This window comes from Trematomus bernacchii, unplaced genomic scaffold, assembly GCF_902827165.1.
Source record: "Trematomus bernacchii unplaced genomic scaffold, fTreBer1.1, whole genome shotgun sequence".
Taxonomy (NCBI): domain Eukaryota; kingdom Metazoa; phylum Chordata; class Actinopteri; order Perciformes; family Nototheniidae; genus Trematomus; species Trematomus bernacchii.
The window spans coordinates 157,515-181,304 of record NW_022987710.1 but is presented as its reverse complement, the minus strand read 5'-3'; the positions used below and the strand labels follow the sequence as shown (position 1 = coordinate 181,304).

General features: G+C 43.0%; 1 protein-coding gene across 1 annotated transcript in view; it reads left to right on the top strand.

The window, feature by feature from the left end:
• Nucleotides 1–23,790, top strand: part of LOC117491104 (inaD-like protein) — a 108,336-nt gene that overhangs the window by 17,418 nt on the left and 67,128 nt on the right. The window contains 3 exon segments of the mRNA XM_034140955.1: nt 6,566–6,694; nt 11,462–11,710; nt 13,362–13,464. Of these exon segments, the coding sequence (XP_033996846.1) occupies nt 6,566–6,694; nt 11,462–11,710; nt 13,362–13,464 (481 nt within the window).

Below are 23,790 nucleotides of genomic sequence, written 5' to 3'. Positions count from 1 at the left end.
GTGCCGCAGACGGACCCGGTGGAATCTAGGGGTTAGACGGAGACGGAGTGTAAACAAAACTAGATAGCGAATATGGAGAAGGAAAATGATGTTTAATCACTTAAAGAAACAGCCTTTGAGAGGAGGACACTGGAGGGAAAGCTGAGAGTAAAAGAGCTCGGACCTGATCAGCCTGACATAGGCAGGAGTTAAGGACAGAGGAAGGCAGTATACCTGCTCTTTTTCAAGGAGCTGGTTTAGCAAGAAGGCTGGGCTAACTACCTGTAGCAACACCAGTGCTATATTGAGCTTCCCCTGCCTCCCTTTTCAAACGTCAGGATCAGACCAGTCTATGGACCAGACCCAGCATGGATCCAGACAGATGTGAGTGACTTAAAGCACATATCAGAAAAAACTAAAAGGCATGAACAAACTAGAGTCCACATGGATGATGCTATGCGACTAGTCATGTTAAGGAAAGTAAACACTGCTGTCCAATGAGGGCTACAGGATAGGGATCAGTAAGCATAATAAGGAGGTTGACAAAAACAGGCACTAAAATAATAGACTGTATCAAGTGCTGTGTGCCTTTGAGCTAGGCCTGCGTTGTAATATGACAGATGTTTTGAGTTTGTGTATAAGTTTGCTTACATTTTGGTAGAGCCCCCCCTGGAGAAAGATTCACCAGCCGCCACTGGTATCAGGATGTTCTCAGTTCAACTGAAGGTCATACTGTTGGTGCACATAGAGTGTAACTAACAACACTGCAACAAATCTTCTTAATAAGGACATTTCCCAAGCTTAGCAAAGAAAAGCAAGCCAATAAATAGAGATACATTAGCAAATAAGAATCACACAATGATAGTATTAAAGTAAGTTATTTTCTGTTACAAGATGCTCCAGATTAGAGAAACTGTTAATGTACATGCACCTGATTTTTTGGAGTAAATGCGCAGAGGATATGCAAATGTTTAAGAACTTTGACATTTCAATAACCAAAAGAAAAGGCTTCCTGTAAGAGAAACTATGTGGTGACAAACGGGAGCAGACATGGACTGTTAATGTGAGCCAAGGATCACAGGTTAGCCTAGTCGTAATGATTCTGCCCCGCTCCATTGTCGGGTCATTATCACACAGAATTACACTGCCCCTCTTGTTTGTTACCCTCCTCCGCCTGCTTGCTCATTGGATCCGGGGCCACGTCCTGCATACCAGGCCTCAGATCTACCGCTTTTGTTTTATTCATGTCCAGCTTCTATTGAGGTCACGTTTAATGGAGCCGCAAGCATAAAAAACACAACTCTGCCCGGGGTTTTATTGCTATTCTTCTTGCATGGCTAAAAATTCAGCTCAAAGATTCAGATTCTGGAGCTGGTATTCAAACCTGGGCAAATGTTCCCATCATCGATTAGGACAGCGTGTCGGCAAATGCACTTTTAATTTTATTTATGGCCCTCCTTAAAATGACAAGTAGCAGAAATAACAGATAAAAGATAACAGATTGTGCAATTAAAGAAAGCTGAAGTGGGCTTTAAAACCCCGGCCACACGAGGACGATAACGGTCGTATCTGCTACAGTTCACTATCAGATAGACGGTTCGGCCACACAAGGCCGACATGGAAACGCAGAACGATAACGGGTCCCTAGGTGGGTAGATCTGCGAACGAAACGCTCTGGGGGGGCAAAGGGCTCCGTGTTTACGCCTATACGATCATTTCCTGATAACGTTGAAGCAATAGCCCCGCCTCTCCCCACCTCTCCTGCTCAGAGATCAGCTGCTGGGCTGTCAGAAGAGGGGGAGGAAAAGAGAGGCTCCGTTTTTTATTCATATATTATTATATAGAGTCGTTATTCATTTGTTTTAACCTGTTAAGCCCGAGAGACCCCGGTACCGGGGCACTGCCAAAACATCTTGCAGGAAACAGTGTCTGAGGGCATGTTCATTTAATAAAACTATGAATGTTTTATATCCATGTAACGGGAAGAAACTCATCTAACTGATCATTTTTATTTATTTTTCAAAAGAAAACCCACAATGCTAACACTGAGCCTCTGAATTAGCAACGATCGAAAAATGCTAACACCTTACTGCACCGAAAATCACTCACAAAACCTTATTATTTATCTTTTCACCACATCCAACACATTGTTTTACATCGTGAGGTGACACAGAATCGATTGACACCGACATTAACACTGAATTATACGTATTTGCGACGTTATAAGCAAAAACGGACATCAAAACAGGTGACGCTAGGTAGCTAAAAATGCTAACATTTTTACCTTGGCTCTGTAGTCTCTCCAAAGTGGTCTTCAATGACATTAAAACGATAAAAACGCTGCTGAAGTTAATCCATAGGTTAATCTAATGTGTCTGTGTCCCTTTGAAATGATTTCTGATAATCCATAAGCATTAAAACTGCTTTTCCGTTTCCAGATGTCAAAGCTAGAGATAGGTTCACTCTGATGGAAAATTACATGCGCAAAGCCCCCACCTTTTCTCTTCACAACGTGTGTGTGTGGGGGACTCCCCCTTCGATTCTATTGGCTCTAACGGTCAGAAAGAGGTGTCAACCATCAAAATCGAGCAAGGGGGGCCAGAGATATGGAAAATCCACCCAAATGACCCCAGAAGTGGTTTCTTTTTGCTAAATCTTTCTAAAAAGGTCAAATGTCACTTGTTTTGCATCAATCTTGATACAGGGTACTTATTATATGTTGTACTTTGGATTCATAAAGCTTTTAGTCTACCTTACCATCATCCAAGGGTGGTTTTCACTATAAGTACAAAATAATGTAATGTAAAATCTGAATTTTCTTTAAAATAAAAAACATCTATATTGATTCTGACTTTTCTACATCCAACTCACAGGTTTATCATTACTTTGAGAAAAAAGATTATTAATTTAACCCTTTTAGAAGGGAAGATATGGTCATTTGTTCTGGGAATGTCATTTTCGAGCCTGAGACCTGAAAAACAGGCTCAGGGCTTAACAGGTTAAAGCTCAATAAATAACAAAGAAGACCTTTGACCGGCACTTTTCTAATTTTGTCCGGAAGATTTGAACTTTAACGGACATGTTGACCGGCGAAAACAAATCTAACTGAAACTCTGCCGCACGGTCCCCTCATCCCTTGGAAGAGGCGGAGAGGTGGGTGTTTTTCATCTGCTGGTGGACTAACCGGAGAGAATTACAGCAGGAGCACACGCTTGCCTCGGGGAGGGAGAAAAAGAGCCAGAGCGTCCACAGCGGAGAATAAACAGAAGGGCAACCATGGCAACCATGCGCGGGAAGTCTTCTTCGCTGCTTTTGTGGTAGGAGTACAGCGCCACCTACAGGCTCGGCATATGTACTACAGCGTCTCCAGCGCTTTCGAGCGGTCTCGTGTGAACGGACACGTTTCTGGTGCCTGTTGCGTGTGGACGGAATACTTTTTTGATAACAATTGCGGTCCGTTTGCGTCCTCGTGTGGCCGGGGCTTAAAAGTGCCTCAGCCATGAGGAAATGAACTAAAGAACAACTGGAGAAAGTTTATTAACTCACATTACCCGCCTCTTGCCAAACAAAGGTTTTGTCAAATATGAAAATGGATGCTTTTTGTACAGGCCTTTTTCCCAACAAGCATCACTGATTATATTTGAAAGTAGAAAGAATATTGACCTTGTTCTGGGGTATACTCTATCACAGGGGTCTCCAACCTTTTTTAGGATGAGAGCTACTTTCAAAAAATAAAACAAGTCGTGAGCTACTTTTACTCCTCTTTTTTGAACATGTATGCAATTTTTTATTATTTTACCCTGCTTTATTTGGGGGTGGACCTCCCATCCTCTCGGGGGGGTCCGGGGACATACAACCCGGGAAGATTTTTTTTTTAAATGTTGAAGTGAAATGCATCAATCTGGTGCACTTTGAGCACAGCATGAATTGATGGATACAGCTCTCAACACTCAGATGAAAGAGAGCTGTATACTTTTCAATAATCCAAACATCTTTAGAATATGATCACAACCAATAACAAATCATTTAAACTTGTTTATTCTTATCTTATGTTACCTAGTTAGCATTTTTTCTTTTTATGTATGCATATTTTACTAATCACTCTCCTTTTAAATACAATATAGTACACATTGGAATGATTTCTTACTTTATTTGTTACAACTATATTAAATAGATAAAGGTGTGCTCTCTCTAGTTCTCTCTCTCTATTTCCTTTTTGTGTGTGTGTATTTTTACATTTTGGATTTGCTTGGCGAGCTACTTATTGAGGGCTTGCGAGCTACCGGTAGCTCGCGATCGACGTGTTGGAGACCCCTGCTCTACCATTAAGGGGCCAATTGCCAAAAACTTCTGTTTGAATAAAAATACAGTCTGGAATTAGTTGAGAATAAAATCAAAATGATCAAAAAAGAGTCAGCAAGATGATGAATCAGACAGTGAGATCTGATGTCAACTTCCAATACTTGACATTTGTTCATACTCTGTGCTGTGGAAACCGTTCCGTCTGCCGTGTTTTTTTTCAGAATTGTCTTCCTAAAATCTCTTAATATCTATTCACTTATTATAAAAACCTAAAACCTGGGCCATAAAAAAAACCGCCCAATATATCATTGTCATTTAGCCTTTAATTATTCTTGTGGAAGACAGACCAACAAAAGCATCCCACCAGAACAGGACTTTCTCAGAGTAAACATATCTGATAACGAAAAGCACCGCACAAAAACTAATACAACTAATGCTGGCTGAATTCTCAATACTTGTCCCCGAGGGGAGTAATTAAACTATTTTGTGAGAACAGGGGACCTCCAGCTCATTTCAGAGTGTTATGTTTCTGTCTGGAAGTTACATTTCAAATACAAGGACATGTTGGTCAACTTAATCACATGTATTGGTTATTTTTCACGATATAATAAACAAAGAAATATCAGGGACGCAAAAGTGGTTTCCACCTTTGTGTTCATTGCAGAACCAGAAGGAACTCAACACTTTACCTCAGTGTCGACCAGCAGTAACAGAGTGCCTCGTGTGAAAAGAGTGAACTTCTGTTGGAGAGGAGAACATTGAACACATTCAGTGTGATTCGACTTTACCAGGCAAAGAGCCTCTTCCAGCCTCCTGGGATCAGCTGAGGAGGAGGTTTGTTTCATCAAACAGAGGAAGATCTCCTCTATCAGATGAGAGCTGTAATAAGAGAGCAGACTGTGTGTGTGTTAGTGTGTGCAGGTATGTTCTGCAGCCTCATTGATCAGCAGCTGCTATCAGAGAGCTGGTAATTACCTGCTGGGGTTCACTTTAAAGACCTTTCACCTGACGACAGATAGCCGGCCAGCAGCACTGTGAGGCCCTGCTCCACACCGACCCCTACACCGTCCCCACTTCCTTCTCGTTTGCGCTTTTGCCTGTAGGGCCGTCAACATTAAGGGCGATGCTAAAACAACTAGTGGGAGGTGAAAGCTATTTATTAAACCCTCCAACAGCAAGTCTGCATCGGTTCTAGCTTAACAAGCAGCAATAGCTGACCAGATGAAACGCTGTTTGTGTTTGTCGTGAAACACGCTCCAAACAAATATTTCTGTGCAAACATTTAATCCCAAACTGCGCAAAATAAGAAAGACATTTTATATAGGCATACAGATGTTAACAGCTGAAGGTTATATTATATATTTATTTTTTGACTACCATAACATACCTGTTAAGTCTAGAAAACGGTAGCGTGTAGGTTTGATTGAAAAGGGACCGACAGCTAATAAACATCAGAAAAACGAGAAAAATAAACACAACAGCATTTTTTGAGTTTAACGCATTTTTTATTTTTTTTATTGATAAGGAGAGTAACTTTGTATTTGTTTATAAATGTGATTCGACTGCACAGACTTGATAAAATAAATCAACTGATCAAAATGTTCTGCCTTCTGCTGTAACCAAAAGTAAATGCTTTGAATCAAATTCACTTTGATTCCTGAAATGCAGCTTATTAACTTTCATTGTGTAGATTTGAGGTTTTTGACTTGAATGTAATACAGCAACGCATGCTACAGTATAAACAGGGAGCAAAAGAACACAGCAAAGCAGCACTGAATGAAACCTTTACAGAGATATAGAGCAGCAATACTTGAAGCATTTGTGCATAATGTAGCATTATTGTCCTTTTAAAAAAAAAATTAAGATTCTATTTGTCTTCTTTATGAAAAAATATTTAGAACAAGCAGGGACACCTTTGATTGAGAGAAATTATTGGAAAGACACTTCCAAGAAAAATGTTAAATAGATTTAATAATATAATTATATTTATTACACTTCAATTGCAGATTTGATTCTTAAAATATACTGCTTTGCTTGGTACTGGTATATAACCTAAATATTTATTATAGGTCTGTCAGATTACATTTTTCCTTCTGTGTTCTATAGTTTTTATTTTCAACAGTCATAAGGTGATACAATACTTAGGACGGAATAGACCCAACAACCCCAGGAAATAGACACTGTCCCAGTGTCACTGACATAAAACAACAACTTAAAAAAGGATCATCAAAAATCAATCAAACGCCTGTAAATGAAAGTCTGTGTGCCCATCATTATGCTGAAGGATGAGTGGGGTCACGTGGAGGAAATCCAGCTCGTGAACGATGGATCCGGATTGGGCTTCGGCATCGTGGGCGGGAAGACGGCCGGGGTGGTGGTCCGGACGCTCATCCCCAACAGCGTGGCTGCCAAGGTGAGCTCAGCTGATGAGTAATATCATATTCATATCATTGCTGTATAATACCTTGGTGTCAGGGGTAATCTTAAACAACAGGGGAATCTGAATAGACGTGGGATGATTGTTGACTGAGTGTTGAAACCTCCAGCTGCCTCAATGGATCAGCTGACCGGTGCTGCTGAAGCACAGATTAAAGCTCGGTGGACGTTTTCTGCATAGATAACAGTTTAAAAGACAAGCAGTGCATCAGAACAGACAGCAGGCAGCAGCAGGGCTCAGGGAGGAATTATCGCCTTGTAAATGGATTAATTACATCATTTAGATTAATTGGACAAGATTAATTTCTCTGCAAAGAAATTGAAAAAGCCAAGACTTGTTGAATCACTCGGCTGTTCAACAAACTGCCTGTGAGTCTGTTCAAATAAAAATTGATTTGCACTTAATTTGTAATCATCTTGTTTCCTCTTTTCCCTGTCCTTGTTATTTCCTAATAATTGTTTTTTACTTACTTATATTTATCAGTTTTTTAGTTTTCACTGAATGCCGTCATTTGATCAGATCATTTCCTCTCTGTTTTGGCTTTTCTACCTGATCTTCCTTTTCCATTCCTTTTAGCCTTACCCTCTGCTTTTTATTTTAATGTGTGCACTCTTATTCAAGGTTCAAGGTTCTTTATTGTCAATCTGACATAGCTACAGAGTAATTATGTCGTTGAAAATCTTATGTCACAGGCTTCTCCAACAATGCAACATAATACAGATAGTAAAAGTAATACAAAAAGAAAAATAGTTCTAAAATAATGTGAGTATGTGGAATAGTGCAGTACGAGTCTATATACAAGTTATTGGAATGATATATATTAGATAGTAGATATATATTACTGAGTAGCAGATGAATGTTATGAAATTGTTTCAGCAGTTCATTTGTTTAACAGTCTCACTGCCCGCGGGAAGCAACTGTCTCCGAATCTTTTTGTTTTTGCCAGGATGCTGCGGTAACGTCTGCCAGACGGCAACAGAAAGAACAGTTTGTGGCTGGGGTGATGGGGGTCTTTGATAATCCGTAGGGATTTCTTCCTGAGCCGCTGGGAGTAAAGGTCCTCCATGGATGGCAAGGCCGTCATGCTGCCAGTCAGGATCCTCTCTATGGTGCACCTGTAGAAGGTCAGGATACTCTCTATGGTGCACCTGTAGAAGGACAGGATACTCTCTATGGTGCACCTGTAGAAGGTCAGGATACTCTCTATGGTGCACCTGTAGAAGGACAGGATACTCTCTATCGTGCACCTGTAGAAGGTCAGGATCCTCTCTATGGTGCACCTGTAGAAGGTCAGGATGCTCTCTATGGTGCACCTGTAGAAGGACAGGATCCTCTCTATGGTGCACCTGTAGAAGGTCAGGATCCTCTCTATGGTGCACCTGTAGAAGGACAGGATACTCTCTATCGTGCACCTGTAGAAGGTCAGGATGCTCTCTATGGTGCACCTGTAGAAGGACAGGATCCTCTCTATGGTGCACCTGTAGAAGGTCAGGATGCTCTCTATGGTGCACCTGTAGAAGGTCAGGATGCTCTCTATGGTGCACCTGTAGAAGGACAGGATACTCTCTATGGTGCACCTGTAGAAGGACAGGATACTCTCTATGGTGCACCTGTAGAAGGTCAGGATCCTCTCTATCGTGCACCTGTAGAAGGGCAGGATGCTCTCTATGGTGCACCTGTAGAAGGACAGGATCCTCTCTATGGTGCACCTGTAGAAGGTCAGGATCCTCTCTATGGTGCACCTGTAGAAGGTCAGGATACTCTCTATCGTGCACCTGTAGAAGGTCAGGATGCTCTCTATGGTGCACCTGTAGAAGGTCAGGATGCTCTCTATCGTGCACCTGTAGAAGGTCAGGATACTCTCTATGGTGCACCTTTAGAAGGTCAGGATACTCTCTATGGTGCACCTGTAGAAGGTCAGGATCCTCTCTATGGTGCACCTGTAGAAGGTCAGGATCCTCTCTATGGTGCACCTGTAGAAGGACAGGATACTCTCTATCGTGCACCTGTAGAAGGACAGGATACTCTCTATGGTGCACCTGTAGAAGGTCAGGATACTCTCTATCGTGCACCTGTAGAAGGTCAGGATGCTCTCTATGGTGCACCTGTAGAAGGTCAGGATACTCTCTATGGTGCACCTGTAGAAGGTCAGGATACTCTTTATGGTCCACCTTTAGAAGGTCAGGATACTCTCTATGGTGCACCTGTAGAAGGTCAGGATGCTCTCTATGGTGCACCTTTAGAAGGTCAGGATGCTCTCTATGGTGCACCTGTAGAAGGTCAGGATGCTCTTTATGGTGCACCTGTAGAAGGTCAGGATGCTCTATGGTGCACCTGTAGAAGTTGCAGAGTATCCTGGAATCAATTTTGAACCTCCTCAACCTGCGGAGGAAGAAGAGCCGCTGTCGAGCTTTCTTGGTGATGGTGGTGGTGTGAAGAGACCATGTCAGGTCCTCAGTGATGTGGACCCCAAGGAACCTGAAGCTGCTGACTCTCTCCACGTAGTTCCATTGATGGCGATGGGGGCGTGTCCCTCTCTCTGCTGCTTCCTGTAATCCACAATCAGCTCCTCTGTTTTGCTGATGTTGAGATGGAGGTTGTTATCCTGGCAGCAAGATGTCAGGTTTTCGACCTCCTCTCTGTACGCCGTCTCGTCATCATCTGTGATCTGGCCGATGACGGTCGTGTCGTCAGCAAACTTCACGATGGTGTTGGAGCTGTGTGTGGCCACGCAGTCGTGAGTGAACAGGGAGTAGAGGAGAGGGCTGAGCACGCAGCCTTGAGGGGCACCGGTGTTGAGGATCAGGGTGGAGGATGTGATGTTTCCCACCCGCACTGCCTGGGGTCTGCCCGTCAGGAAGTTCAGGATCCAATCACAGAAGGCGCTGTTGAGCCTGAGCTCTCTGAGCTTGATGGCCAGCTTGGAGGGCACAATGGTATTGAATGCTGAACTGTAGTCAATGAACAGCATTCTCACATATGTGTTCCTCTGGTCCAGGTGTGAGAGGGCAGTGTGGATGGTGAGGGCTATGGCGTCGTCTGTGGACCTGTTTGCCCTGTAGGCAAACTGCATGGGGTCCAGAGAGTCAGGGAGGGAGGAGGTGATGAAGGTTTTGACTAACCGCTCAAAGCACTAAAGGATGATGGAGGTGAGTGCTACTGGGCGGTAGTCGTTGGGGCAGGTGATTATTGTCTTTTTTGGGACAGGAACGATAGTGGAATGTTTGAAGCATGTGGGGACTACAGACTGCAGCAGGGACCTGTTGAAGATGTCTGTGAACACCTCTGCCAGCTGAACTGCACACACCCTGAGAACACGGCCAGGGATGCTATCAGGTCCAGGAGCCTTGTGTGGGTTAACCCTTTTAAAGGATTTACACACATCTGCCCTGTTTAAAACAAAAGGGTAGGATAGCTCCTGGTCCCTCTGTACCTCCACAGCCCGGCTGCTCTCAAAGCGTGCAAAAAAACTGTTCAGCTCATCTGGGAGAGATGCGCACGCAGACACTCCCGCAGCACCCCCCGCTGCTCCTTTGTAGTCTGTCATTGTTCTTAGTCCCGCCCACATGTTCCTGGTGTTACAGCCTTTGAAGTCAGATTCCACCTTCTCTTTGTACTGTCTCTTTGCATTGCTAATTGCTCTCCGGAGATCATACCTAGATTTCCTGTACTCCTCCAAATCTCCAGCTCTGTGCGCGATAGTGCGCGCTTTCAGCTTGCCGCGCACCTCGCCGTTTATCCAGGGCTTTTGATTTGGGAATGTTCGTACAGTAACCTTCGGTACCACGTCATCGATGCATTTCCCAATGTAGCAGATGACAGTGTCCGTGTGTGTGTTGATGTTATTGTCCTCAAACACACTCCAATCCGTGGATGCAAAGCAATCCTGCAGTGCTGAATCTGACTCCTCACTCCATCGCTGTACTGTCCTTGTTACCGGTCTGTCCCTTTTAAGTTTCTGCTTGTAAGCAGGCAGCAGCAGCAGTGAGATGTGGTCTGATTTGCCGAAGGGAGGGCGAGGGAGAGCCTTATATCCATGTCGAAAAGGGGAATAAACATGGTCCAGTATGTTTCCCCCGTGCGTCGGGCAGCTGATGTGTTGATAATATTTTGGCAAGACCTTCTTCATGTTGGCGGTGTTGAAATCTCCGGCCACAACGAACGCCGCATCTGGCCGTGAAGTCTCGGTCCAAAAGACGATGCGGCCATCTTCACCGGCGCATCACTCAACAGTGATGCGTATTGTATTATTGTATTATTTATTATTTAATTTATTATTTAATTGTTCAAGCTCACATTTTTGTTTGTACACTGAACTATAGAAGGAATGTTTTTAAATGACTGCTTTAAAATTCAAATGATAGAAAAATAATAGCCATTTGTGTACAGTTATATTCCACTCTACAGTATTGTTTTTATTAGATCTTATTCTGTTATCTTTTCTTAATCTTATTCTATGTTGCATGTATGTAGTTTATGTGTTTCTGCACTAACTTGCACATTGGTCACTTGCACATTCTCTTACACTGTCATTTATTTTACATTGTTTTTTAATTTAGTTATTTGTTGCCCTATGTTGCATTGTTGGAGGAGTATGGGCCAAAACTCTACTGTCACTATTGTGCATATGACTAAAAAAGCCTTTGAATCTTCAAATCATGAATCTTTAAAATAAATGTAGGACAAAACCCAATCCAGTGTTTCTTTTTGATTGGCTCTAATGCCCCATTCTCCTCCAATCAGGATGGGCGTCTCCGCACAGGTGACCACATCCTGCGCATCGGGGCGACGCCCACTAGCGGCCTCACAAGCGACCAGGTCGTCAACGTGCTGCAGGGCTGTGGGAGTCATGTGACGTTGCTCATCTCCAGGGATCCACAGGGTCAAAAGTCAACAGCCCCGCCTCCTCCACCCCCTCCTGCCTCGGCCCCGGTCTCCTCCTTACCCCCACGCCCCCCTGGCATACCCCCCCAACGCCGGCCCAGCAAGACGGTGAGCAGTCCAAAGAACCATCACGTAGGAACAATTTCAGTTAAAGTGGACCTATCATGCTATATTTGAATAATATATTGTCGGGCCATACCTATACCTTTAAGGTACATTTATACGTTTTCTTTTTCAAAATACCAAACAGACAGTGACGTGCGGTGAGGTTCATGGCTGGTGAGGCACTGACTCACGGAGTCAGATTTACAAATATTATATTTTGACCTTAATCAAAATATTCGGTTATTTTCAAAAGCTTTTTTAGTCTGATGCTTGGATTCATTTTAAACAGGCCGTTCAACAAAAGGATACCCAAAATCTAAATATTGGATTGTTCTTTCTTAGTAAGATCCCATGTTCATTACAAATGTGGTCTTACCTTGTTCTTGAAGATGAAGTCCATGCTATCCTTCTGGACAACAATCTCTATTACTTTTTTGTAAAAGTCCTCCTTATCTTCCTGTAGTTTCAAAAGTCTAGTTTGTTGTTTGCGTCTACCGTCTCTGCGTAGAATTACAGTAGCAACAAGAACCTGTGGGCTCACGTGCGCCCCCTTCAGTGCGGCAGAGGTTATGGCTGCCTCCCCTGGTGCTTTTTTCATTGCCGTTGTACGATGAGACCAGCGAGCCTAAATATCATATAGGCTATACGTGAAATAAGTTATTTAGAGACTATGGATGGTGAGGATAAATGTAATAAAGGGATCTACAAACATTACATTGGTGACCTACAGTGAGATGGTAACAGGCATGCGCTTAGGGCCCGCTTTCCAGCCAGTTTCTGTGGGGTGACGTATTCTGAGGTGAGGCAGATCTCATCTGTGCCTCACCTTACCCCACAGTAACTGGCTGGAGCGCGCTCACAAAATAAGTGCCCGCGCTAAATTAGTGCCCGCGCTCCAGCAAGTTACTGTGGGTTTACGAGAGGCAGAGCACGTCCCTGCCTCACTTCTCATCGCTCCCGTAGCGGAGCTCGGCAAATTTGCTGATTTTGACTATAAAAAGCGATTTGAATCATACATAAATCACACTTACAACACAGATCAGTGGAGACATTTTATTATTATTACTATTTAGTTTTTCTTTAGTTGTTTTTCCGTTACATTGGAGTATGACAGGTGAGGCTCTGCCTCCCCTGCCTCCCCTGACTGCACGTCGCTGCAAACAGATCATGCATTTTAGCCATGCCTCATTTCGCTCTATTTTGCTTTCCTCCACCCTGTCCTTGCATGCGCTGCAGCTGACCACGCCCCCTGCAAAGGAGGGGGCTGAGTTACGAGCGTCGTGTTACCATGCTGTTACCATGCCACGGCAACCTCTCATTCCCCTGATAGGTCAGCTCCGCCGTCCTGACGTCAGAGGAATGTTCAAATCTGGATCAGTCTGTATCAGATCCGTTGCAGCCCCGTTTTTAGAGATTTGGGCATGGAGGAAAAGAGAGAGGGTTGTGTTTTCTGACACTTGGTGAGTTCCCTGGTTTGCATGATAGGTCCCCTTTAAGTTAAGTTTGAAGTTGTACAATTATTTCAGAGGAGAACTTTGTGCTGGACAAAGACACAAAAGCAGATTTTCTTTTGTTTGTGATCTGATTGCTGCTGTCTTAGAGACAGTGCAATCTCAAATATATACTGTATATGAACTCTATGTTTGTGTTGCAGCCTAACCTGGAGGGGTATGAAGTCCATGAGGTTCCCCTAACCAAGAATGACGGCCAAAGCCTCGGAATCTCCATCATCGGCTACAACACCCTGACCAGCCAAGGTAGGACAGGAGAGAGCAGTTAAAGCATACTCTCATCCAGTGAAACTCAATTCACACACACCAATATACCAATACAACAACAAGCTCAGGCAGGACACATATACACACTGCTATTGAACACCCATTCAAACAAACTACTTGCCTACTACTCCCGTTGTGGCAAACTCCCATGTATAATTTGTCTTATCTAGCACTAGGCATTTCATTCTAGCTCAAATATGTCACTGTTGAGGTGTCCCTGTCGCAAAAAAAAACCTCAAGCTGCCTGCGTCAAGAGCGTGTTGCTTCTGGGCTTTAACTGGGAAGTAGCTGCAAGAGCTTAACTGTGTGGCAGCTGTACTCTTGACCAGTCTTGACATAAGATCTCGAGACCTATAGGACCGAGACAAGACCGAGACCAAATGCAGTCGACTCCGAGATAAGTTCAAGACATTAAAAAGTGGTCTCGAGACCACTTTTTAACTGGTCTTTAGTACTACACTAGCCATGACAGAAAAAAGAGAATCGAAAAGCTGAACGCAGGTGGCGAACCACAAATCTCCAGGTTCATTTTGAATTCTGTAAAGAGAGATTTGGCTTTTTATAATTTGGAATTGAAAAATGCACGACAGTCTTTCTTCTTTGACATCATTGCCAAAAAAAAACAAACAACGCACGTGCCTACTGTCGACAGACTAACAAACCCCCCAGTGTCAGTAGCCTCTGAATTTCTATCCACCAGGGCCTGCAATGAATTTGCCTCCTTCTTCACTGACAAAATTCAGAAAATCAGACAAGCAGTCGTTGCCTCTGTATCAGGGTCAGCAAATGTGTTGTCCCTGTGTCCAATTAAAATCAATTCAAACACCATGACACAATTCCATCTGATTAATGATAAAAACCTCAAAGACATTATTCAACTTCTGAAATCCTCCTCCTGCTGCCTTGATATTATACCAACAGGCTTTTTCAAAAATGTTTTTCATTGCATGGCCTCAGATCTCCTACGTATTTCCACAGGCCCTGAAAACTGCAGTCATTAAACCGCTCTTAAAAAATTATAATCTAGACTAGAGGTCTCCAACCTTTTTTAGGATGAGAGCTACTTTCAAAAAATGAAACAAGTTTTTTGCAGTGTATATATTTAGCACATTTTAACATTATTATATGCTTACCTTTGTGTGCTGTTTGGGTCTGTGGGACCCGTTTGCAGTGTTTACTAAAAGAAAATGTATGCAGTTTAATTATTTTAACCTGCTTTATTTGGGGGTGGACCTCACATACTCTAGGGGGGTCCTGGGGCATGCTCCCCCGGGAGACATTTTTTTTAGAGGTCATCTATCATGCTATTTTAAGGCATGGGTCTCAGATATATAAAAATATATAAAAAACATGTCTATGAAGTGTTTTGCTCAATATACCAAACAGATTCTAGCCATGCATCATATCCCTCTATTTCACTTCCTGTTTCAAAAGTGCTGATTTTGGGTATAAAGCTTTAAAAGAAATTGATACAAAAGAGGGGCAGAGCTTATGCCGGCTCATGCGGGAGATTCTACCGGCAGATACTGCCGTGATGAAACGCCATATCATGGATTATCAAGGATTATTTCTGAAACAGTATGGAGCTCAAAGGCTTTCTCTCTTGCCGGTTATACCACAAGGTGAGTTCCTTTATATTTCCTGCTTCTTCACACACATGCATTACAGGTTAGCTCTGAATGTTAGCGATGCTAATGTAAACACCGACCATATTACGTCCAAAACAGTCGGGCATTGTTTCTGATAGCAACGTTTCTGATAGTGCTGCTGTGGGTCTGCATTGCTGATATGACGTCATATCGGACGCAAATCTGGATCAGCTCCGTTGTACCCCCGTTTTTAGAGATCTGGGTACGGAGGAAAAGAGAGAGGGTTTTATTTTCTGACGCTGCGTGAGTTCCCTGACACACCAGGGACACATCTTTTTGTATAAAAGACATAAAAAAGTGCATTTTGCATGATAGGTCCCCTTTAAATGTTGAAGTGAAATGCATCAATCTGGTGCACTTTGAGCACCAAATGAATTGATGGATACAGCTCTCAACACTCATATGAAAGAGAGCTGTATACTTTTCAATAATCCAAACATCTTTAGAATATGATCACAACCAATAACAAATCATTTAAACTTGTTCATTCTTATCTTATGTTACCTAGTTAGCATTCTTTCTTTTTATTTATGCACATTTTACTAATCACTCTCCTTTTAAACTGTATTTTTATTTTTTTACTGTCCTATAGTACACATTGGAATGATTTCTTACTTTATTTTTTACAATTATATTAAATAGATAAAGGTGTGCATTGGAAATATTTGTTTACCTAGATGACCAAAGAATTTGAGAACCACTGAGATAACTTAGACTAAAGTTAACTATCCAAACACTCAGAGAGTCCTTTACCTCACTGAGCTGTAGTTATCAGCCTCTCAGTCTGACAGGAGAGAGCTCTCCCTCTCCTTGTTGTAAAAACAGCTTCTAATATCTGTAAGCTCTGAGCAAGCACCAGATGCTAACAATAAAAATCCCCGTAACTGGTGCACGCTCTAGCTCGCTCGCTCTCTCTCTCTCTGTCTCGCTCGCTCATAGAGGCTGTGTGCTCCTCCGTGGCGATGGCGGCTTGCGTTAAAAAATAATAATAAACATATTTGTAAAGTGGGGGGGACACAAACAGGATTTTGAAAAGTGGGGGGGACATGTCCCCCCTGTCCCCAGTGGAAATTATGCCATGCGTGTGTGTACGTCAAGTGCAATAAATATATATGCAAGTTGCAACACACACAGTAAAACTCTGCCCCCCATGTGTTGTTTAGGCTGGCATGAATAGGCTGTGTTCAATGGGGCTGATGTGTTGTGTAGATTCTGCCAGAAGAAAAATCACAGTCAAACTCCTTAGGTGCGTTCACACCGGAGTACTTTGGTGTACTTTTCCCACAATAGTTCATCAGAACTACGATATATTTGCGTTCACACCAAAAAGCCCCAGGAACTAAAGTAGCTCAGTTCGCGAGACTCGCTTTTCAGTCCCTGCCACAGAGCAGGGTCTGTTGTGGGAGAAAGTAGTTCCTACGTCTGATTGGCTGTGCGGAATGCAAACCACGCCCGTTTGACTCAGAATTTTTTGTTGTAAGCGGCCATTGTATTTCCTCGCTTCGCAGCACACACGAAGAGATTCCTTTTGTGAAAGCAGCACTAAATAAATCAATTGGAGCGGTGGAGTGATGAGGATGAGTGATGAGGATGAGGATGTGTCTGCGCTTCTGGCGATTGACTCGGAGGACGCGAAGCGCCACATTCCGAAGCTTCTACTGAATGCAGTTTCTCTGGCTCTGCAAAGTTAGCAGACCTGGCAAAGTCATGTCGGGACGACTACCAAGGTAAAATAAAATACATGCACTGCACTGTTTTAATCTGCACAATACTGGTCTTAGATGTACTTTTATTTGCTCAGTAGATCGAGCTAGCCATGGTAGAACTTGCTAACGTTAGGTCCAAGCTGGCTAATAACATCTAGCTAGCTAGCTATTCTCATCCATGCCCGCTATGAACACGTTTTGACTTGTGAATAAGTGCAATGTTCTGTAATTTGCTTCACTAACTCATGGCACTAATCGTGTGTTTCAGGCGAGGTGTTTCTCTCAGGATTAGAAACTAGTTTTCCCCTCCGGGATAAAACGAGAATATATCGTTAGCAATTGGCATGCTAGCTGGACATAATGCTACCTCTGTGGCTAATGCATAGAGGTAAACAATAGATTGTAGTTGAAGTAATTTCAAGTAATTTGCAACATTCATTCTACATGTTAATGGTAAAAGCTTAAACAGTTGATTACCTGCATGCCACAAAGACTGATGTTCTAATATTTTTGCACATTTAAGTAGAAATGTAATTGAAATTCTATTTACTGGCTTAACATTGTTCCTTCTCATAGTATTATCCTAAATAGTTTGACCTTGTTTCCTCAGAAGGCTTCTCAGACTACATGGAGGATCCCTCAGAGAAACACAGTTTCCACGTTCAGTTCCCCCCCGCTGAGAGTAGGCAGCCTGCGCCCGGTCAGCGGACACCATCAGGACCACTATCTGATCACAGAGGATCCCATCCTGACCGCTGCTGCCATACTGCAGCAAACAGGAGGGAACGGAGGTGAAAACACACTTTATACATTTAGATATGTGGAGCACAAAGAAAAGTGTTGAGTTTAACTATAAAAATATTAGTTTCAACTAACCTAATACCGTTATATGAACTTTGCTGTGTTTTCAGCGTAGCTTTGTAAAGGTAACATTTAGCAGCTAAACTGTGGATAACAAGTAAACCACATTGGTTTGTTATTCAATATGGCCACCAAAAGCTTTTTGAATCATTACATGTCACTTGTTAGACGCTTTTATCCAAAGCTTACCTACTCAATACTGTGGGCAATCCCCACAGGAGCACTTTGGGGTGAAGTGTCTCGGGGACACAACGAAATGCTACACCCTACCCCTACACACTACCCCTCCGTTTGCGCGTTCGCCCGGAGGGTCCGCCACATTAAGTGCTGTTCCAAACCAACGAGTGTGGAGAGGTGTGGAGGGGGAGTGGGCTATCAAGCCCTCAAACAGCGAGTCTGCATCGGTGCTGACTTGAGACCGGTCTCTACCTGACCGGAGTCACGCTGTGTGTGTCCGTCAGGAAACACGCTGTTTACAAGTAGTTCCAGCAAACATCCACTGATAAATTGCGATGTTAACAACCTCATGATAACCTCATATTTTTTTAACTTAGGATCATACCTGTGTTTAGTCTAGAAAAAGGTAAATGTGTGCATTTTATTATAAAGTTGTGTATATTTACAGACTGTTGCAAAAACTAAGAAGCTTATAAACATCAGGTTTAAAACTAAAAGAGCTTTACAAAAAAGTAACACAATGAAAGATGTTTGGAGTTTTATTTGAGTTATTAATTTACATTTTTTGTCTAAGAGAAGCTGATTTGAAACCGTTGTTACATACAGTTACGGCATTTCCTGTTTCTGCCGGAGAGAGGGGAGTTTGTCCCAAAGCTTGCCGCTGTATTTACTCCCTCCATCTGACAGGAGGGAGCCTCGTTGAGCTGCGAGTGTGGCTACAGACGGAGTTCACTCCGTCACGGAGGGGTATGGTCGAGGGAGTGGTTTGGGATTGGGCCTCAGAGGTGGAGATCGCCCACAGTGATGACTCTGACGTGGGGGGCTCTCTGTTATGGGCTGCTCCCCTTCTGGTATTTGGACAATGTTGTGTCGTTGTTGCGATTAAACTGATCTTGTATCTTGCATATTTCACCTTAGGAAAGTGGGCACGCGATGACAGCTTCCTTGACACCATGGACTGCCGTGCCATGGTCAGCAAGGAGAATGAGGACCTGCGTGCCAAGGAGATGCACGACGAACGGCTGCTGCATTCACACAAGGCCCAGGAATCGGACGACCAGCTGCTCATGTTGATGCAGCGCCATGCTGACTCGGCGGCGCCAGGTGGAGGTGTCGGCGCGCCAGGTGGAGCAACAAAATACCTTTCAGGCTGGGCTTCTGGCAGTGCTAAGCGAGCTGATTAAATCCAACAGGCCTTCAATACAAAAATTAAGAAAAACTTGTCGTCGTTGATAAACTGTACAATGACTTGTTGGGAGGCGTGTGGTGCAGTGGTCTGGTGCGTTGGTGTTCGGATCAGGGGAGCACAGGTTCAAACCCCACTGCAGTCAGGATGTCGTTGTGTCCCTGTTATTATATTGTTTTGATACTACTGACACTTATTGATCTGCTGCTGATAAATAAAAGAGAACCTACATTGCGATTAAACAGAAAATGTATCTTGCTTATTTCTCCTGACACTTTATGGTGACCTGTGTAGCATCCTATACATCACATGTAAGTGATTATTCTGATACCATCATGACACCATGAAACTGGCGAAGCTTTATTTATTGTGTCCCACCCCATATGTGTCTTTGAAAAAGATCATTCAATTGTATTTCAAAATGGCGTCCATCAACACAAACACTATTTATAGAAAGAGAAATGGTTAAGTTTGTAATTAACAGTGTTGTGAGTTCAATATTTTAATTAATTATAGTAAGGGAACATAGGAGGATATATAATAAAGGTGTTAACTGCTGAGCCTATTTACTGTGCAATACTACAGACATGTTAGTGGTATTATTTCTTATCTAACTCTTTCCTATGGTCAGACAAATCAGAAGTCATTTAAACAATTTCAGATTGTTCTTTTTGTTTCTCAATTGATTTTCCAGAATATGCACCACCTAGGCACAGACTTTATATCACAAATAAATGAATGACATGTACTACAGTAATTGATTATATTGATATTGCCTACTCAGATATAAATGTGTATAAAATGAAATCAATTCAAAGTTTCTTGCTGCTTTTAATGCAATTCATGGCTGCAGGGCAAACGTCCAAAATCCTTATTCTACAATCATTTAATCAAGACACTTGTGTATATTTTACTTTCATTTGTAATAAACAAAAAAATATGAATGGTTGTCATCAAGCTGGGTCGCCGGTAAGGCAGTCCATTCCTCCCTGTACTCATCACCACGACGCTCACACAGGTTATGCAATACGCAACATGCTGCCACCTGGATTTTGATATTGTCCATGTTGCAGTCGTTTCGCTTCAAGCACCGCATATCTGGAACACATACAAAGACACAAATTAGCCCGACATAACTCCATAAATCCTACATTAGATAGTATTAATGTGATTTACTGAACGTACCATTGCTGTTCTTTGGGCGTGATAACGGTCATCATCCTCAGCTGACGAAACATGTCCATAGCGTGTGCTTGTCGCCGTCCAGTCCTTTTGTTAAGGCTTCTTAACCGCGATCTGTATTTGTGGCTGAGTTATTGGCTTAAATAACTCGGCACCAAAACCACAACTTCAGTCAACTCCATAGCGTGTCTGACTGAGGTCGGAAGGTAAACACAAGCATACAGCGGAAGCGGAAGTTTTTTTTCTTCTTCTCTCGGTTTTTTGGCGGATTGCAACTTTAAGGTGCATACCGCCATCTACTGTACTCGCCGTGAAGTTGTTTGCGGCCTGCCAGGAAAAGCTAAGCAGAAGAAGAAGAAGTGACGTCAGCGGCTCATTTGCCTAATCCACCCCCAGGAACTCATTTTGGTGTGAACGCGATCTGCTTTAGTTCATCAGAACTAAAAGAACTCTCATGAACTAAAGTTCTCAGGAACTACTGTGGGAAAAGTACTTGGTGTGAACGCGCCTCTTATGAAGTGGTGAGGTGCCACTCCACATTGCTTTTCTTCCCGACTGCAACGCTGGTCAATCAAGCAAGAACGTGATTGGTCGATATTCATTGTGGGGGGTGGGGGGAGGAGGGGTGTTAGATAGATATAGAGTTGTAGATAGAGTTCACTATTACCTCATTCACACCAACGGTGTTTCAGGGCCGGTTTGGAGCTGGAGCTTGAAAAGCACCGGGTTTTCCTGTTCACACCGCAGCGGGAGCAGCCTCTTAGCTCCGGAATCCGGTTCGTTTCAAGCACCAAAAAATTGTCCGGCTAGAGCAAAAGCACCGCATACGTCACGCTTACGTCGAGGCAGGGGCAGGGGCAGGGGGAATCGGAATCGTCGTTGAAGTTGATGATTACGATTGTAAAGTAGTTTTGAATGTAGCATGTAACGACTGTAAAGTTGGTAGTAAAGTCGTCCCATTTCTTCCATTTCGTTTCGGCAGAGCAAAACCAAAACGAGTAGCGCTTCAACACAATCGGCCATTGTTGTTGTTGTCGGTGTGAGCTGTGAGGGGTTTCCGCGCGGTTTGGCTTTATGAAGCAGGCACGCAAACTGTTACGTCATGACGCAAACGATGACGCAATGACGCAACACCAGTCGGACTCTGGGCGGTGTGAAAAGAGCCGGAGCTAAACCGAAGAACCGGTTCTGAACCTGAAAAGCTCTAGCACGGAGCTTGAACCGGAGTTGCGTTGGTGTGAATGAGGTATATGATTGAGGTTTCGTTTATGCATAGGGTAGATTATTTTTTATTTGATTTCCTTTTTTTTTGTATGCATTTGACAACGTTGACCACAACATATTACTAGACCGACTAGAAAACTGGGTGGGACAACAGTTCTAAACTGGTTTGAATCCTACGTAAAGGACAGGACAAACTTTGTTTCTATCGGTAACTACACATCTGAGTTGACAAATATGACATGTGGCTCAATCTTGGGGCATCTTCTCTTTAAAGGTCACCTATTATGCAAAATGCACTTTTTGATGTCGTTCATACATAAATATGTGTCCCCGGTGTGTAAGGAGACTCACAAAGTGTCAGAAAATAAAACCCTCTGTCTTTTCCGCCTTACCCACATCTCTAAAAACGGGGGAACAGAGCTGATCCAGATTTGCTGCGTCATGACGACATTACTAAAACGTGGGCTTGCTCTACGCCCACGGCCCTATCAGAAACGTTGCTTTATCAGAAATAATGTGCGACGTGTTTTGGAAGTAATATGGTCTGTGTTTACATTAGCAAGCATCGCTAACACTCGGAGTATGTGTAAAAAAAGCTGGATATAAAAAGGAACTGTCCTTGTGGTAAACCCGCAAGAGAAAAAGCGTTTGAGCTCCATACTGTTTCAGAAATAATCCTTGATGTGGTTTGGAACATCCTATGGTGTTTAATCACGGCAGCATTTATCTGGGATTCTGGGTAGAAACCTCTCATGCATGCTCCAAAGGGGCGTGGCCAGCAGCAGCTCGGCAACATTGTCATGGCCTGGCTCTTGGCCATAACAAAAAGCGTGGGAAGGACAAGAATATATAGGAAAATATATTTATTAACAAGAACTCAACGTAGACCAAAACTAACACCAAAGGCAAGGCAAAAGTATAAACGAAGGTGGCTGCTCTCCCAGAACAGGTCCTCTGCCGAGAGAACGATCGAGGGACTGACTCAGGCCTTTTAATCCTCTGGTACCGGCAGCCAGGTGTCCTCAATCAATGCTGATAGACAAAAGGGAGAACATTAAAGGGCCACACACACACAACAGGAGATAGCAAGGCAGGGGTCGTCACAACATTTAAAGCTACGGACCCAAAATCAGCACTTTAGTAACAGGGCTGAAATAGAGGGGTATGAGGCATGCTACAATGCATGATCTGTTTGGTATTTTGAGCAGTACTTCATAGACATGTTTTTTATATAACTGAGACCTATAATATATGACTAGAAATTGTATAATAGGAGACCTTTTACATCTACATGCTACCACTGGCTCAGATAATGCAAAACAACAAAATAAGTTACCATAGCTATGCAGATGACACACACATGTACATAACCATTTAACCAGGAGACTATGCTCTAACTCAAACACTGAGTAAGTGCATTGAACAAATCAATGACTGCATGCGTCTGAACTTTTCTGGTAATGGTTTTGGAGCCAAGGAGGAAAGAATACAAGTCAGTGCTGAGCTTCAGTCTGCAATGTTCAAAACAACAGAAAACGCTAGAAATCTAGGTGTAGTCATGGACTCTGACCTGAGTTTCAACAGTCACATTAAAACAGTTACTAAGTCAGCATACTATCACCTAAAGAACATATCTAGGATTAAAAGACTAATGTCACAGCAGGATTTGAAAAAACTTGTCAATGCTTTTATCTTCAGTAGACTGGACTACTGTAATGGTGTCTTGACAGGTCTCACTAAAAAATCCATTAGAAAGCTGCAGCTGATTCAGAACGCTACTGCTCGAGTCCTCACTGACACTAAGAAAGTGGATCAGTCCAGTTCTGAAGTCTTTACACTGGCTTCCTGTGTGTCAAATAATTGATTTCAAAATACTGCTGCTGGTTTATAAAGCATTGAATGGTTTAGGCCCAAAATACATTTCTGACCTACTGCTAAATTATGAACCATCCAGAACTCTCAGGTCTTCTGGGACTGGTCAGCTTTCTGTCCCCAGAGTCAGAACTAAACATGGAGAAGTTCAGTTATTGTGCTCCAAATATCTGGAACAAACTACCAGGAACCTGCAGGTTCGCTGCAACTCTTACTACTTTTAAACCCAGGCTGAAGACTTTTCTTTTTGCCGCTGCTTTTAATTGAACTATTCATATCTTACACTGCACTGTAACTCTAACTGTATTCATGTACCTATGTTGTTCATGTTTTATTAGGGTCTGAGACCAGAGGTCGGCGAACACCCTATTGTAATTGCTCGCGCAGTAACAGCTCTATGCTCGGCGATCCCTCGCCATGGAACACGATGATGTCATAACTCCAACTG